General features: G+C 37.4%; 1 protein-coding gene across 1 annotated transcript in view; it reads left to right on the top strand.

The window, feature by feature from the left end:
* Positions 1-15,361, top strand: part of AGMO (alkylglycerol monooxygenase) — a 188,425-nt gene that overhangs the window by 4,172 nt on the left and 168,892 nt on the right. Inside the window, exon 2 of the mRNA XM_027639386.1 lies at positions 2,574-2,704. Coding sequence (XP_027495187.1) covers positions 2,574-2,704 — 131 coding nt within the window. The remainder of the gene's footprint in view (positions 1-2,573; positions 2,705-15,361) is intronic.

Below are 15,361 nucleotides of genomic sequence, written 5' to 3'. Positions count from 1 at the left end.
ATACCATAAGTCTTTCCTTTTGCAAGCTCCTTGATGGGCAGGAGGTTAAGGCTTTCTGAATGTTTCTTTATCTTCCTTGCTATGACACTACCTATTTGTGAGTCAAAAAGTGCTGTCAAATGCTTGGCTGTTTCACAGCTTCACAGTGGGAAGAAAATATTTAATGAAGTCAATGAGAAAGGAGTTATAATAATGTGTATTAGTATAAAATCAAGTGTTTTAACTGTTTCAGAGATTGCTGGGTAAAGTGAATCATTGCATAGAATACAGACATTGTACATTTCTCATTAACTGTTTTCATTTAGTGAAAAAAGCATCCCACTTTTTCTGTCCTGAGCCCATTCCATTTACTGTGCAGCTTCTGCTGTTTCATACCTTCAAACTGTTTGTAGTCTGTGTTAGACCTGGCTCCTAATACTGTGGTCAAGTGTTTCTTAGTTTTTCTTATTAAATATTTTTTTTTCTCTGATGGAATGTACAGCTGTGGTGATCAGTCTTTTTTGATAAATTAGGAATCTGTTCTTTGATGATATCAATTAAGAAAAGTACATTAAAAATCTACTCAGAAATGAAGTAGCTAGATAGAGCAAAACAAAGAAGTATTTCTATTTTCCTGGAATGCTTAATTAATTTCAAATGGAAGGTAATGGAGTTTCTTTTTATTTCTTTCCTTATTACTGATTTCAAATATTGAAAGATTTACCACATTGGTTTTCTTGGGTGTTGTTTAGGCTTTATGCGTAGGTCTTCCTTTGCTTTCTGAGTTTTTTGTAGCATCAGTTAGTACATACCACAAACAGGCTTTTATACGCCTAAAATGCTATAACAGAGCAAGCTAGGCACCTAAATTAAAAAGTGTCATGTTGATATTAATCTCTGTTCATCTGTTATTGTAACCTAACCCTGTGCTGCTGAAGTTTATGAACTTTCACATTTCCTAGAGGCCATAAATCTCTTACTGCTTGCATGGTTTGAATCATCCAATTCTTCTTCGGCTGAGCAATCTGGTCTATATCCATCTTAGTCTCTTTAGTGTCCCAGCCTGGTAGGAATTCCCAGATCATATCTCACTTGGCAACAAAAAATGAGCACCCTCCAAAATGCAATGGCATTTGCACAGGCAACATGCTTCTTCCATTAAAATGTTGTATAGGCAGTAGCAGCCTCTCTCCTACAGCCCTGCAGTTTGGAGGGTTTCAGTCAGTGAAGCCGTATGTGGTTGCAGGTCGTTCGAAGAGGGCAAAAGCAGCAGAAGAGTAATAGGTCAAGTTTGGCAGTGTGGTGCCTCCCATAGAGGTGCAGAACGTCTCACTGGTCTTGCGTTTCTCTTGCCCTACAAAACATGGTAGGAATTTTTTGCCTTAATATAGTGAAAAAGCAATTGTCTGAATGTTTCAAAGGTCACCTTAGAACTTTCTACAGAGCAAGGGAGGCAGTTGAAGGAACATTCGCAGACACGGAGATCTGATAATTCTTTTCCATTTTCTTTGCAACAGGCCTTCTAGATTTTGGTGGCAGTGGCTAATATGCTGCCACTGCCTTGTCATTCCTTCCACACATGAAGTACAAGGACTGTTAAGACTCCATAGTTAGTAAAAAGAGTATATGCTCCCCCAATTACTGTTACCCAAGGCTTTTTTGTTTTTGTTGCCTGTGATGATGAAAATTTGAGAACAGGTCTAAGAGTCTTTCTTTGCTGGTAAAAACCGATGTCACTAAAATGTTACTAGTGCTACTACTAGTCGTAGCCACACTTTTCGTCAGCACTACTGGGTGCTGCTGTTGTGCATTTTCAACTTGCCAGTTGGTTGGGGGTGTAAGATGGACAGTGAGAATTGAATCCTCAACTAAAACAGTTTTGAATGAGAAATGTTTAAGTCTTGCTCATCATTATACTTTGTTCAGAAAGGCAGAAAATTATTTTATAGTCAGTACAATCAAAAAAAAAAAAAAAGGAGAACATTATATTGTTGCTACTTGGTCTGGAAAGAAGACATGTATTGCACAAATTGGAATGGGCTGCATAGTTACTGGGTTCTCTGATGAAAACAAATATGGAAGAGCTGCTGCTGTCTGAAGCAAAAAGCATGGCAACAGAAATGCTGAGTAGAAATAAACTCACTTTACTATGCCTTTCAGATAATAATGTTGGGTGCCAAGTTCAGAGGCTGAACACATTCAGAAAACTTTGTACATATCAAATAAAAACCAGATTCTGTTCTACCTTGTGGTTAGAGAAATCCACAAACGTTGCTGCCCTTGCTGATTCACTTGAATATGAGAAATATGAGTTTGGAAAGACTTTTGTGTTTTGTTATGATACCTTTTAACAGTTCATGTGCAGAATATACAAAAGAAAACTATGTGGTTGGAGGTTACTGCAATGAATTTATGCTGGTGTTATGGATTAAATGGTAGCTTTGGTTGTTCTGATTTGTAAGAGCTTTATCACAGTAGTAGCTAGTAAGGTGCCAGCCAATCTGAGAAGCATCTGGCTGCATAAACTGCTACTGGAAAGGTGTAACTAATTTTATTTTTGTTGTGACTTCTTTTGTTTCAAACTTTTTTTTCAGAGTATTCCATTTTTCATTACTTTTATTGGGCTGGAATTTGCTGTCAGCTGGATTCAGAAGCGTAAACTGTCGGGTCGGATTAATGATGGCATAAGTTCTCTTTCCTTGGGTATCCTGTCTCGATTGCCAGAGTAAGTATATGTATACAATCTTGAGATTGCTTTTTAATCACTAAGAAGGAAGAAAAGAGAATTATATTTTGAAGTTGTTATTGATAACCCAAAATGATTAAACAAGGCATCTGGATCTTTCTTTATGCAACTTAATTTTAGCAAAGTGTGTAAAGCCTTTCTAATCTGTAAGGCTAAATATGATACTTGCAGAATATTGTTCAGCTCCGATTCTGTTCATCTGGCTGTCATCTTTTGCCAGTTTTGGGATTTCAGCTGACTTGACCATATCTTATGTTAGACTATATGTTAAAATTTGAATTTTCTTTCATTAAAACACAGAAAGAAGATAATAAAACAAAACTGACAAACCACATCTATTATTTTCATTAGCCTTTAAAGCCAAAATTCTGTGCATATAACCAGATTGATAGAATTGTGAATATACATGTGATCCAAAGTTCTTTGAATCCCGTCAATCTTGTGTTTGACCTCAATGGAATTGAAGATTGTTGGAAACATGACCATCCAATCTGCTCTCCGATATAAATGCTGTAAGATTTACCTGATTTAGTTCATGACGAAGAGATTTGTATTTTAAACAAACAGCCACTGTGGGTTAACTGTGGATTCCAGTAAGAGGGAATATAGCAAATTCTTTATATAAATACCTCCAAGTGTTTTTCAGAAGCTCTAATTACTTGTAAGGAATATCATGTTTGAGATCTGCCTTCGCATGATATGAGCTTCCAGATGATAGATTTTATTACATCTTTTCGGATGAGATTACATTTCTATTCCCCATGTATGAATTCGCAGATGACCGTCAAATTGTATACAATCTCTTTATTATATGAAGAAAAGTTTTTATTATTTGAGCTTGACTATATGGTGTATTTGCAAGTCTTTTAATTATTCCCGCAGTTCTTTTTCTGAATTCTCTGTGGTTTTTCAGCCTTCTTAGTGTTGATGTCTCAAGTGCACTCCATATTTCAGAAATTACTACATCAGTGCCAAATAATGAAGTCATTTGTTCTCTATTTCTGCTGGTTGTTCTTCCCTTTATATATCCCAGATCCTTTAGCCGTTCTTCATCCCTGAATAGTTTTTTGGATTCTGAGGCTTACATTCCTCATTCATAGGCACTATGTTCTTATATTTGGCCATATAGAAATACATGGATTATACATTTGGTCCTCCTGAAATAGCCTGAATCCATGAAATGTTGTCTTTGTTACTTAGAGATCCCTGGTTTTTGTCATTGCAAATTTTACTAGAAATCTTTTCCTTCAATCCAGATTCTTGATAAAAATACATTAAAAGAGCACAGCAACAATAAAAAAAATAAAATTAGCTCTTCTGGCTAGTAGCACTCATTTTCTGAAGTGTGTAAACACCCACATTGTAATCTATTGAATGTGAGACATTTAGTTAATTTTTTTAAGCTTTCTAATCAATAAAAATTTTGACAAGGTCCATTCAGTACAAAGACAATTTCTGATGGTTATGTTAGTTATCAGTAGTAAATATCATGGATGAAACCTTTTAAGGACACTCTCCGAAACTCATCAAATATTGGAAAAAAAGAGGCGTGAGCTTTCAATATGAAAAATATTCAAACATAAAGTAATGTCTAAGTTACTCGAGAATTTTGTGAAGCTATTTTTGCAGCTAGTGTTCAACTTGTATTCAAACCATTTTGTTGCTCTTAATGGCTTGTGAGCGTGATCTGAAAGGAGCAACATTAAACTTTTCAGTATGTTTTAAGCTGTGATAAGTATTTATCAATACATTAGATTTGTGTGGACCAACACACAACTCTGATACAGCTTCTTCTAGTGTGCATGAAGCTGATATTGAAATAGTTCAAATGTTGCTTCTTCAACTTAACCTAAATTTTCTACACTTGATGCTAAATACTTACCTTTTTTTTTGAGAGATTCATAACTAAATTAATTAAAGGGACTGACATACCTGTAAAGGAAGTTTGAATAGTTTTGCAAGGCCTTTCAGCTTTAAGAATACTAAAACACTTCAGATACACTCTTTCCTAGAAGAAATGCTTGCTAAGAAAACTAGCATTGTGTGTGTGGAACACAGCTTTGCAAGGTGCTGAGTATTTTTATTATTTTGGCACTCAGTACTTTGCAGAATTTGGCTTGCAGGCTATGCAGTTTTCTTTTGCAAGGTTGTTTCAACTGAGTGAACAGAATGATCTTTAAGGACTCAAAGTTTGCAGGATCAGGCAAATCTGCAAGATCAGTACACTTATTTATTGCTACACCAGCAGAAGTCTCTTCCAGGTTGCTTGTGCAGTTCTCATGTCTGGAAATACAAGACCCTCCCCAGTTCATTCCAAAAAAGAGACCTGTAAAACTTAGCTTTTTGGCTGAATGTGAAAAAAGCTGGCAAAATACAGACTTCCTAAATTATTTAATCTCATGTTAATATCGCAATTCTAATGGTGACTGCTTAGTGTAACACCTCTTTTGTAAGTAAGAGGAGTTGTGAATAACTGACTGGCTAAAAAGGCTTGAACTGAAAAAACCAGAACAGTTTACCATTCTGTCTTCTGCTTCCATGGTGTGAAAGATCTGGGTCAGAAAAAAAAGGGGAAAAAATAGCACAGGCAAAATCTGTTGCTAAGACTTTCACTTCAGTCTTTCCCTTTCAGGCAGAAAAAAGGTAGGGAAAGCTGACAGTAACTGCTAAAACAATATTTCAGCAGAACCCACAGCATCAGGGGAAATAGTAGTGCAAATCATTAACAGCTGAAGGTTAGATTAACACACCATTGATTGTATCCTCTCCTAGGGACTAATTTTCATTTTCTCAACTAGCAGCAATGGTTTGCCACTTCCTTAAAAAAATCTGTGGTTGAGTCTAAAATGGTGGGCTTCAGTCTATTAGTTAAAATGAAGCTTCAAATGTGTCATTGCAAAGAGGTCTTTACGTTTAATGAAAAAATTAGGAGTCACAAACCAGATTCAGCCTCTAAGTATTTTTTTCCATTTCATAGTCTGTATAACAGAAGTATTGTGTATCTTGAGGGAAAACAGTATTTATTTAGTGTTTCATACCTTGTTGTTGAGAAAGTGCAAATCATAAATTGTTGATATTTGTATGCCAGATATTAAAAATGTAGGTGCAAGAGGAAAAGTCTAAGCATCCAAGGCAATGTGTTTTGTTTTCAGGCTTATTAGACTCAACAGCATGTAGTAAGTTGAATTGCTTTGTATGTACACATCATCTCTTATAAAATAGCCCATACATTTCTTGAACATAATTTTCTCTGCCTTAATGCATACTATGCATTCCTCTGCATGTATGAATACTAAATGTTAAATACAATGAAAAGTAATTTGGGGAAAAGGGAGAAACTTGAATTAGTAAGCTTATTCCCAGCATCCTAAATGGTGGTGGTTAAAAAATTTCTGAGAACTTTTATTCTAAATAAATAAATAACTTTTCTAGCTAACCATTGCCAGGAGACTTTAAATGCTGCTGTAAAAATATTCTCCCAAGAGAAAGTTTATTTTGGGTATAAATATCTACTATACAAGTATGTGCATTATTTCATATTGACCCATTTCTTCTTTTAAAGCAGCAGAACATAAATCAAATAAAAAAAAGTGTTTGGGGGATAACTGAGGTAGGTACATTTTCAAACTAGTTGGGAAAGTCTCCATTCTTTATGTTCATGCTCAGTTGCTTATTTTTAGTGTTCAGCTCTGCAGTACAATTCAACAGGGTATGAGTGTTCATATATATAATGTCTAACACAGTTTGGTCAATCAAGTCTGCAGTGAACTTCTTAATTTCTAAAGAGAACTTTACAATCTGTATACATTATTTACTTTGATTTTTGAAACAGAGGAAGTTAGGTTTCTCTGAAGTGTTGAACATGAGAATGGAATGAGGAAATGCTTTTTGATTGGTTATTACTATTGTGTATCTTGAGATATCTACACATCAGCAATAACTAAATCAAAGCAGTATAAATCCTCTTTCTCCTGTAGACCAGTGTATTCAGTTTTTGACATCATCTGGCTTTTAAATAATCTTTTTTTCGGAAGCTGGTTTGAAGAGGCAGTTTCATGTAGATTTTAGACCAGCAATACTTCCAAATGAAGCACCTTTGACTGGCTGATACTTCTGGTTGCTCGTTCCTCCCTTTGTACCTTTGCTCCCCTTTTGCCAGCATCAGCATTTATGTTGCCCTGTGGTGAAGGGGCCTAGGAAGCAGGTCCAGAACCTCCCCATCAGAGTGGGGGAGGTTGCATCAATTCTTACTGTGTCTTTGCAAAATCTTGTGCTAGCACAAGAAATGGGCTTGGAAAAACGCAGCCAGGGTCACAGGACAAGAAATTCTCAATGCGTTTGCAGCATTACTGAGTTATCTGCTTTATAGCATATGTAAAATTGCAGTCTGAAACCAAAGGTTTTCAATTTTTATTAGTAACAACATGCAGAGCTGATTAGCATGCCCTCAGTTCAAGTTGGTGCAAGCTGTTCACAACCCTGTGGAGCCAGCAGTGTCCTGGCAGAACAAAAAATAATTGCTTGCATGGATTTATCCATTTAAAGTATGTGCTGGTTTCCTGAAGTATCTACTAGATACTTCATGTGTGACTATGGAAAATTATAATCTCATAAATTAGTGATTGCATTTCGTAGAAGAAAATTTGATACATGCAGTTTCCCATAAATTATATTTTCACTTCCAGACTTATTAGGTACATTTGTTTCTCCACATCTGTTTGACTAAAACTTTGGACAGATGTTTGTTTAGAGCATGGTCAGATGTGTTGCTTCTGATCCAGCTGCCCCCTCAGATCTGCCAACATAGCTGCACATTTAATTGCTCCCTAACCTAGTCCTGACACGCTAAAAGCAGAAACAAAAGCCCCCCAAGAACTATAAAAGAGGTGTTTAAGCTCAGCTGCATTCATTTTGACAGAGCCAGGTCAGGGAGCAGCTATGCATGCAATTATGCTGGCAGGTCTGAAGGCTGGTAACCACCATACTTAGGGCAGTGATGAGCAGATGGGGCCAAACTGGAAAGGTAATCACTTAACCTGGTTAAATGGGGAGTAAAGCTGCTACACCGTGCCCTTAAACCAACCAAACTTCTGGCAATTCTGTCTTTCCTGTACTCACTTACGTAGTCCTCCCTTTCTCTTGTGTTGGTTCAGCTGCTCATCTGATCCCTAGTGGAATTATTTTGGTTCACTGTGTGAGCAAAAAGGTATTTGCTTAAGACAGAGAGACAAGCAAACTGTCTGGGGGTGGGAATGGGGCAGCCAAGAGCTGCTAGACTGTAGGTTCAGTGTCTATGGAACCTGCAGTCATGATCATGCCTGTGGCAGCTAGCTATGGCAATTTAATACACTATCTGTCAATAGATGTTTCCAAAAAATAGAATTTTTAATAGGTAACAAGCCTGAAGAGACAGAATCTACTCACCTCCCTACTTCACCCACTCTGCAAGTAGTACTAGGTAGTTATATATTTCATGAGAGCACCCTCCTGGCTTCACTATCCCATATACACTGTTAATTGTTCCCACATTTTGCCAAAGGTCACAGCCCTCACAGCTTTGTCAGAGGAACAGGTTTTGAAATAATTCAGTAATCTTCTGTACGTAAAGCAGTCCGAGAAGGACAAACAAATTGAGTAAGAGGGTAGCGCTGTGCAGCAGAATCTGGTAGGATTTTCAACAGGCGAACCTGACCCTGGAAGGAGACTTTCAAAATTTGTTCAGTTAAGCTCATGGCAGTAACTGTCTTACCTGAACAGTTATTGTTTGTTCTAATTAGTTGTTTGGTTTTTTTTTAATCTGGTTTGCATTGGTGAATTGAGTAGGACTGAATCAGCAAGTTAGTAACTCCTGTGTGGATTAAATATCTTATCTTCTTATTTCATCAGTTTAACATAGTTTTATAAATTTGGTGTAAATCATGCTGTGTCCTCCAGCAAGTCCAAATCCAGCTGTGCCCAGTAAAGATGCGAGTGCGTCCTACCTGCTGTCTAGTGCACATCACCACCTCCCTAATCCCCTTTTACCATCTGCACTTCAGTGGTGAATCCTTCCCAAACACACTAGTTGAAATCTCTTCAGAGATTTAAACTATAGAATTTTAGTACTCTGGTTCCATTTGTTTGAAGCAGGCTGGAGAGCACAGATGTGGACATGGCTGCTGGCAGGGCACAGGAGTACCAGTGAGCAGCTCTAAACAGTGCTACTTTGTGGTGATGATTAAGGAAAGCTCTGAGCCAGAATTTAAAACTCTAGACTTTCTAATAAAATGGCATATAAACTACCTTACATTAAAAGTAAGGATTTGGGAGAGCTGGGATGTTCTCAAACTAATTTACTGAAATGACTGATAGTCTGTACGTACCATAATGTACTAGAGATTGCTGTATTTCACACAAACCTGTCAGGCATCCAGTTACTCTTTTAAGTTGTAACCTCTTGTACAGAATGCATGTTCGTCTGCATCCTTAGTATTGCATCATTGCCTTTTTTCTGTACAGTGGGGCGAGTAAATGGCTTGGTGATCGGCCATTCTTAGTGTCAGAGCCCAGCTTTGCACCTGCAACATCTTTAGAACAAAGAGAAGCTGTCGGAGTTAATTTTCAAATATATTTGTGCTTTTCTGTGAAAGCATATACTGTGAACTGAACTTACCCTTATTGAAAATATGTTCTTAATTAAGTTCAGTAGTCTCTGTAGCTCACAAAATATACCAGTTTCTCAAATCCCATAAAGATTTTTCATTCCATGTTTCTGTATTTTGATTGAAGATAAATTGTGTCAGTTTTCACACATTTTGAAAAAAACTCGAAGAAACTGCTTCTGTATAGAGTAGCTTTCTGACTGAAGCACATCTCTGCTAAAAGATGAATTAAGCTTAAATCAGGATTCCACTAGATGGAGCACAGGAGTAGCATTTTTAGAGCTGGCCAACCTACTTTCTTGGGTCAACACTTAGGAGTTATGGAAATAGGGGAAAAATGTCTCAGTGGTTCTGTAAATCAGAATCTGAATCAGATCTGAAAAGAATAGACTTTCTTCACCACTGGGTATCATGGACAAAAGCAAACTGTCTTTTTAAATGTTCAGAAGTATGACCAAGGGAGTTCAATATAAATTCTCATGTAATTGTTTTTCCTCCTTTCATCATCTGATATGCTATGATGTCTCACTGAAGCTATTTCACTGTACTTTTACAGACAATAGGAGCTGTTACTGGTTCCTTTAGTTCTTCTGAATCCATCTAGGACAATCCGAGTTCAACAGAATACTCTTTTCTCTTTTCTCATTACTTGTTTATATGTGACCTTTGAGAATATTATAGGCTTGTTCACAATTTAACTTAAACTTTAATGCAAATTTTCTCACTTCAGATCAAAATCAAACCTCGAATGTAAAGAAGTTCTAACCAGGTGGTTGTATTACACTCATACGGTGATATTTGTACCAATACTGAAAAATCAGGTCCATTGCCTTTCAGATGACATTGTAGGATCTTCCAATATTGTGTATCTTGAAGTTACTGGAACAGAACTGACTGCCCAGTGTGCTGATATAAAGAAATATAACTTCCATTCTCATAAAAGAGGAGGAGTAAGCTGCAATGCCAGAAGTGCAGATGTACTGAAGGTTTTAAACTAGGATTTTTAATCTTGTAAAGATAAAATGACATTAGAAGTACCTAAAGAGATTGCATAACCTTAGGGCATAATGTGTTACTGCAGATTGTGTCACTAAAGCGGAACTTCTCATGAAAATACTCAAGTTGGGCTGCATTTTTAATAGATTGCTTATTTATGTGTGAATTAACAAAGATAAACAAGTGACTTGAATTATGTAGCAAGATTTGGACTTAGGAATAAAAAAATGTACCACTGACTTTTGTTATTTTTCTTCCAAAACCTGTAATTTCCTATTTTATTCCACCTACTACTGTAAATGAATATTAGTGTCATAAATTAAAGGATATAAAGTCAAGTGCAACAGGAATAATTTTGGTGAATGAGAGGTCAGCTTGGTCAGGCAAAATACAACTAGTAAGAATACCTGAGTCACCTGCATTTGACTTCATTTTGCATTTGATATTTTCTTTTCTACTTGAGGGAAACTGGAGGTTTGTATTGTTTAGGCTAAAATACTGGAAAAGAAAGCCATACTAAGGAAGACGAGAAGCTTTGATTCAGCTTCTGTGTCTGGTGGGAACATTTTCTCAAAATGTGGGTGCTATTTCCTGTAATCAAGGGCTTTCCAGAGCCTGATAATAATTTCCCAGCTGTATCATTTTGGTGAATTATTTTTTAGCCTTGGGTTATTTCATGACTGGTTTTGCATATTCAGAATGGGAGAAGAGATCGTATTCATCTTGATGATAGAAAACAGGGAATAGAACTCCCACAGCTCCCTCTCCCTTTCCCTCCACCTTGTGGAAAGTTTGGCTTTGTGCTAAAGCGTGAAAAAAGCCTTGACTGCAGTGTGTCAGGCATATTTCAGCTCGATTTGTGTCAACCCTAATAAGTCAACTGACAAAGTAATAAATTGAGTATCTGTTCAAGACCTGGCACCTGTACAGGAAATAAAAGGGGATTTCAGTTGCAGGAGGTTTGCTTTGTTTTGCAAATGGACCTTTTCTCGAGGCTTCTCTACCTCCTTCCCCCCTTCTTCTCTTTACTGAAATCATGTTATCAAAATGTTTATTTCAATTTTGACTGGAGTCAGTTTTTCATCTGGAAAAGAAAGCTCTATGAGTATCCTTGGAAATGGAAATCCTTATGCTTTCCACTCTGAAACAAAGACTTACAGAGCATTTAATTATTCGTGTATCCTGCTGTTACATAAATGGTCTGAATAATTTCAAATTATTGAGAAACTGCCTTTGTTCAACATTTTGAAACTTTACATTCATATAGTTCAAATTAGGCTAGGAATACAGAATTTATTTAACCCAGGGAAACTGTATTAGTAATCTCTCACTATTTTTCATGATAATATAACCTTGTGACCAGGGTGTCTTAACATGTTTCCCTCTGTGTCTGACCTCCAAGGATGCAAGTCTGTTACAGCCCTTGAGAGCAGAGCCTTTGTAGGTCCAGCTGTAGGGTTGTGTTTTTAGCTCAGGGGCACCAGGTCAGTTCCCAGTGTGACGTGAGGTGGTGACTGCACAAGTGGTAAGAGCTGAGACAGTTTCCTTGGGGTATTCACTTTAGGTACACAGATCTTCCTCCGTTCTTGGAAGAGAGACAACAGCTCCTGTCTCTGCCCCTTTTCCTTTTTTGTGACTGTCCTGGTCACCACGGAAGAAGTTTTCTAAAAGTGTGGTTTCAGGCTCTATGGCTGATCTGTGAGTTGGAGGAAGCAAAAGATGACCTTGTATTCTTTGAAATGGGCAGCTTTTTTTTTTTTTTCCAGTTGAATTTCCTCCACCTTTTCCCTCCTTCATTATCCCATAGGGATCTACCATAAGTAGATCTTTATTTCCACATGGAGAGTTCATCTCCCAGAATTTCCTTCTTGGACTTTTTTAATTAGAGGAAGTGATAATCTGACCCAGTGGAAGGTGAAGGGGGAAATGATTTATTAAAGACAAGTATTACCGCCATTGAGTAAAGTATGTATGAACTTTGGAAACAGGGAGATGAGAACTGTCTCTCAGAGTCAAAACAGTTGTCTAAGTACACTTTGCATGTAATAAGAAAATTTTCAGCAGCAATATTCAAAATCCAAGAAAATAAATCTATGGAATGTATATAATAAGGTTTTATATACAGTCTGTTTTAGGATTTATTACTCCTTATGCAGAGGATTGGACTAGATGAAAAAAGTCTTACCTATCCACTTCTGTCACACTTATGGTTATAACATGTAAATGAAGAAAAAATTTCTTAAGTTCTCTTCAATATTTTCAAGAAGTGAAAAAGAAACTTAAGGGAGAAAAAAGGGGGAATATAAACCTTTAAAACTCCAAGTGAACTTCCAGAATTGTAATTGAATGCAAGCTCTGGCCTTTCCTATCTATCACACTGTAAATTTTTAAAAAATACTTAGCTAAGCAACTCTTCTTTCTCCAGAATTGCATAGTAATATGATAAACTATTCTAAATTAATTATGGTAATCAGCTAACGTTATGTGCTGTAGAGTTGTGATTCAAGCATGAAGGAAAGAATGTGCAGCAAATTATATATATAGAAAAATGTGTTGCAGGGTTAGCTCAAGTGTTACACGTTGGCCTCAGCCTGTGGAAAAAAAAAAAAGGACTCGAGGGTGAAATACTGAAAGCCGATCAAAAATGGAGGAAATGTTCCAGGTCACATATCTTTGGATGTACTGCAAAGGCATTATGTGTTAATAAAAGCAAAAGAATAAAGTAAGAAAACAGTACCTTATAATAACTGATTCTCTATGTTGCAAGAGGTGTTTCAAATTTCCTGGTCATTGAAACTGTGTTAAGAAATGCCCGTTTCTTTGTGTTTGAATAATATCAGCTCCCTTCTGAGCTGTTGTGAAATGGATTGAGAATTTATACTGAACTTTACAGATTCCTCATGAGGTGAATTGCAAAAATCTGGTTGGACACATATAATCTTCTTTAAAAATATTTATAGAACACAGCTCTTATGAAAATTAAACATGTTCCAGGTGTGTATGGTTCACTGTCTGGGCATAGCCAGTTTGTTTTTGAAGTTGCAGATACACCTGTCCTTGCTAGTCAAGAGACGTTCTTCATGGGTGTGAGCTGCTGAAGTGAAATTCCACCATTTTTTGTTGTATTTATCAAAGAGAAAAACGGGTATGATTATAGGAAAGGTAGGAATGAGTTGCAGGTAAGAGATGCGCCTGGCTGTGGAAAAGATATTAGCTCTCTTCTTCCTGAGCAACAGCAACTTGTAATGCTTCAGCTCTCAGGATAAAGTGGTGGATGTGATGCTATTATGCTTGCAGGCTAGTATTGGTAGTTTGGGATTTTCAGATGACTTTGTTCCTCTTTAATAGAGAAAGTAGCACCACAGAAGCTCAAGGTGTTTTCTTCTAGCCTTATTCAAAACACTTATGGGAAGAGATGCTAATGCCAGAAGTATAAAAGCTCTAAATGGGCGTCTCTGCAAAAAGATGGAGGTGACTGCAAAGTTCAGTTATGGCAGAGGGGGTGGCTTGCAAGCTGAAACAACCATATTTGCTGAGGTTCCCTTGTGTTTCAGTGCAGCTGCCCAAAAGGACAGGGCATGGCCAGACTATTTTCAGGGATCTTTTCCAGATGCGTGAAACAAGGCTTTAGAGGTGAAGGAGTATATTTCCTTTTTTAGTTTTCAGATTCAAGTATTTTTGTGGCTATGCTGTAAACTATATGAAGAATAATCTAGCAAAAAAAAAAAAAAGGAAAAAAGAAAAAAAAGGCAGGGTTTTGGGAAGAAATACCATTGAGAAGTGGTACTGAGACAAGAATGAGCAACGTGGACAGAGATGCATGGATAATCTTTTAGCTGATTTCAGTGTAAGGTGAAGTTCCAGCTGAGTCTAAAGGGAAAGAGAGATGTTGGTCTATCTTTCAGCTGAGACTTTGCAAGGCTGGGACACCTATGTGCAATTTGTTACCACCTCTATTCAAGTACTGTCTTGCAGGTATGCCATCTGTAATGTCCTTTGGAAGCTCCCCGAATTTGAATCCCTTAGTCTTCCTTCAACCATGAATATATTTTATAGATTTTTAAAGTCTTGCTCAACTTCGTACAAAGGTGTTGCTGATAATTCTTCCACTTCCCCCCCAAAAAATACCAACAGCAAAACATCTGAGAACTAAATTATTTTTTTGTGTGTAGAGGATGATGATAATGATTATCTTATTTTTGACTCTTAGGCTCTAAACTCAGGTGCAGTTAATTCATTGATATGCCTGTAGCAAATGTGGATAGTGCCTTCCCAAATCTTCGTTCGCGAAGCCCAGCCATGACTGACGTGTGACTTTCCCACAATTACTATCTTTTACCTACTTTTTTTTCTGCTCGCTGCTTTTCAGACACTGATGCAGCTCAGTTCACCACTGTTTCACTACATTTTCAGCAACACCACAAAGGAGAGTAGCAGGAGGAAATGTGAGGAAGGTGCTGCAAATCCTACTGTTTCTTCTAGGAAAATGGCAGTTTAAATATGTATCAATCTGCAGTTGAGGTACCATTTCAGAGCTACCTAAGCCAATTGTCACCTGGGCTACCCCAGTACCTACAGCTTCTCAGCTCTCATTTGGTGTGTTTAATGCTTCCTGATCCATCCAAAAACTCACCCAGTAAAATCAAAGCAATTTGTTGGAGATGGCTCAGGCTCCCAATTAGTGAAATGAGGTGGTGAGGTACTGAGGAAAGGGTGTGACACTGGTAACTCAAATTTGTATTATCCTGAACAGCTGTGGAGAGTTGCCACTGGGTTTGGACTGCCCATCCCAGAGCTACTTACTTTCTCCTTCTGGTCTTACCTCTGCGCTGTGTTAGGTCAGGGGGGGCTACTCAGTCCCTGTAGTCCAGGAACTCAGAAGGAACAAAAGCTGCTGTTTGTGGGCTTTCCTGTCTTTGCAAATTCATGATTTCTTCTTGCTGTTTCTGGCAACCCTACCATTTCTCTCCTCTTTTCAAAGGCACTGGGCTTTAGCTCC

This window comes from Corapipo altera, unplaced genomic scaffold (assembly GCF_003945725.1).
Source record: "Corapipo altera isolate COAL_440 unplaced genomic scaffold, ASM394572v1 44, whole genome shotgun sequence".
Taxonomy (NCBI): Eukaryota; Metazoa; Chordata; class Aves; order Passeriformes; family Pipridae; genus Corapipo; species Corapipo altera.
This window is presented reverse-complemented; position numbering and strand designations above follow the sequence as displayed.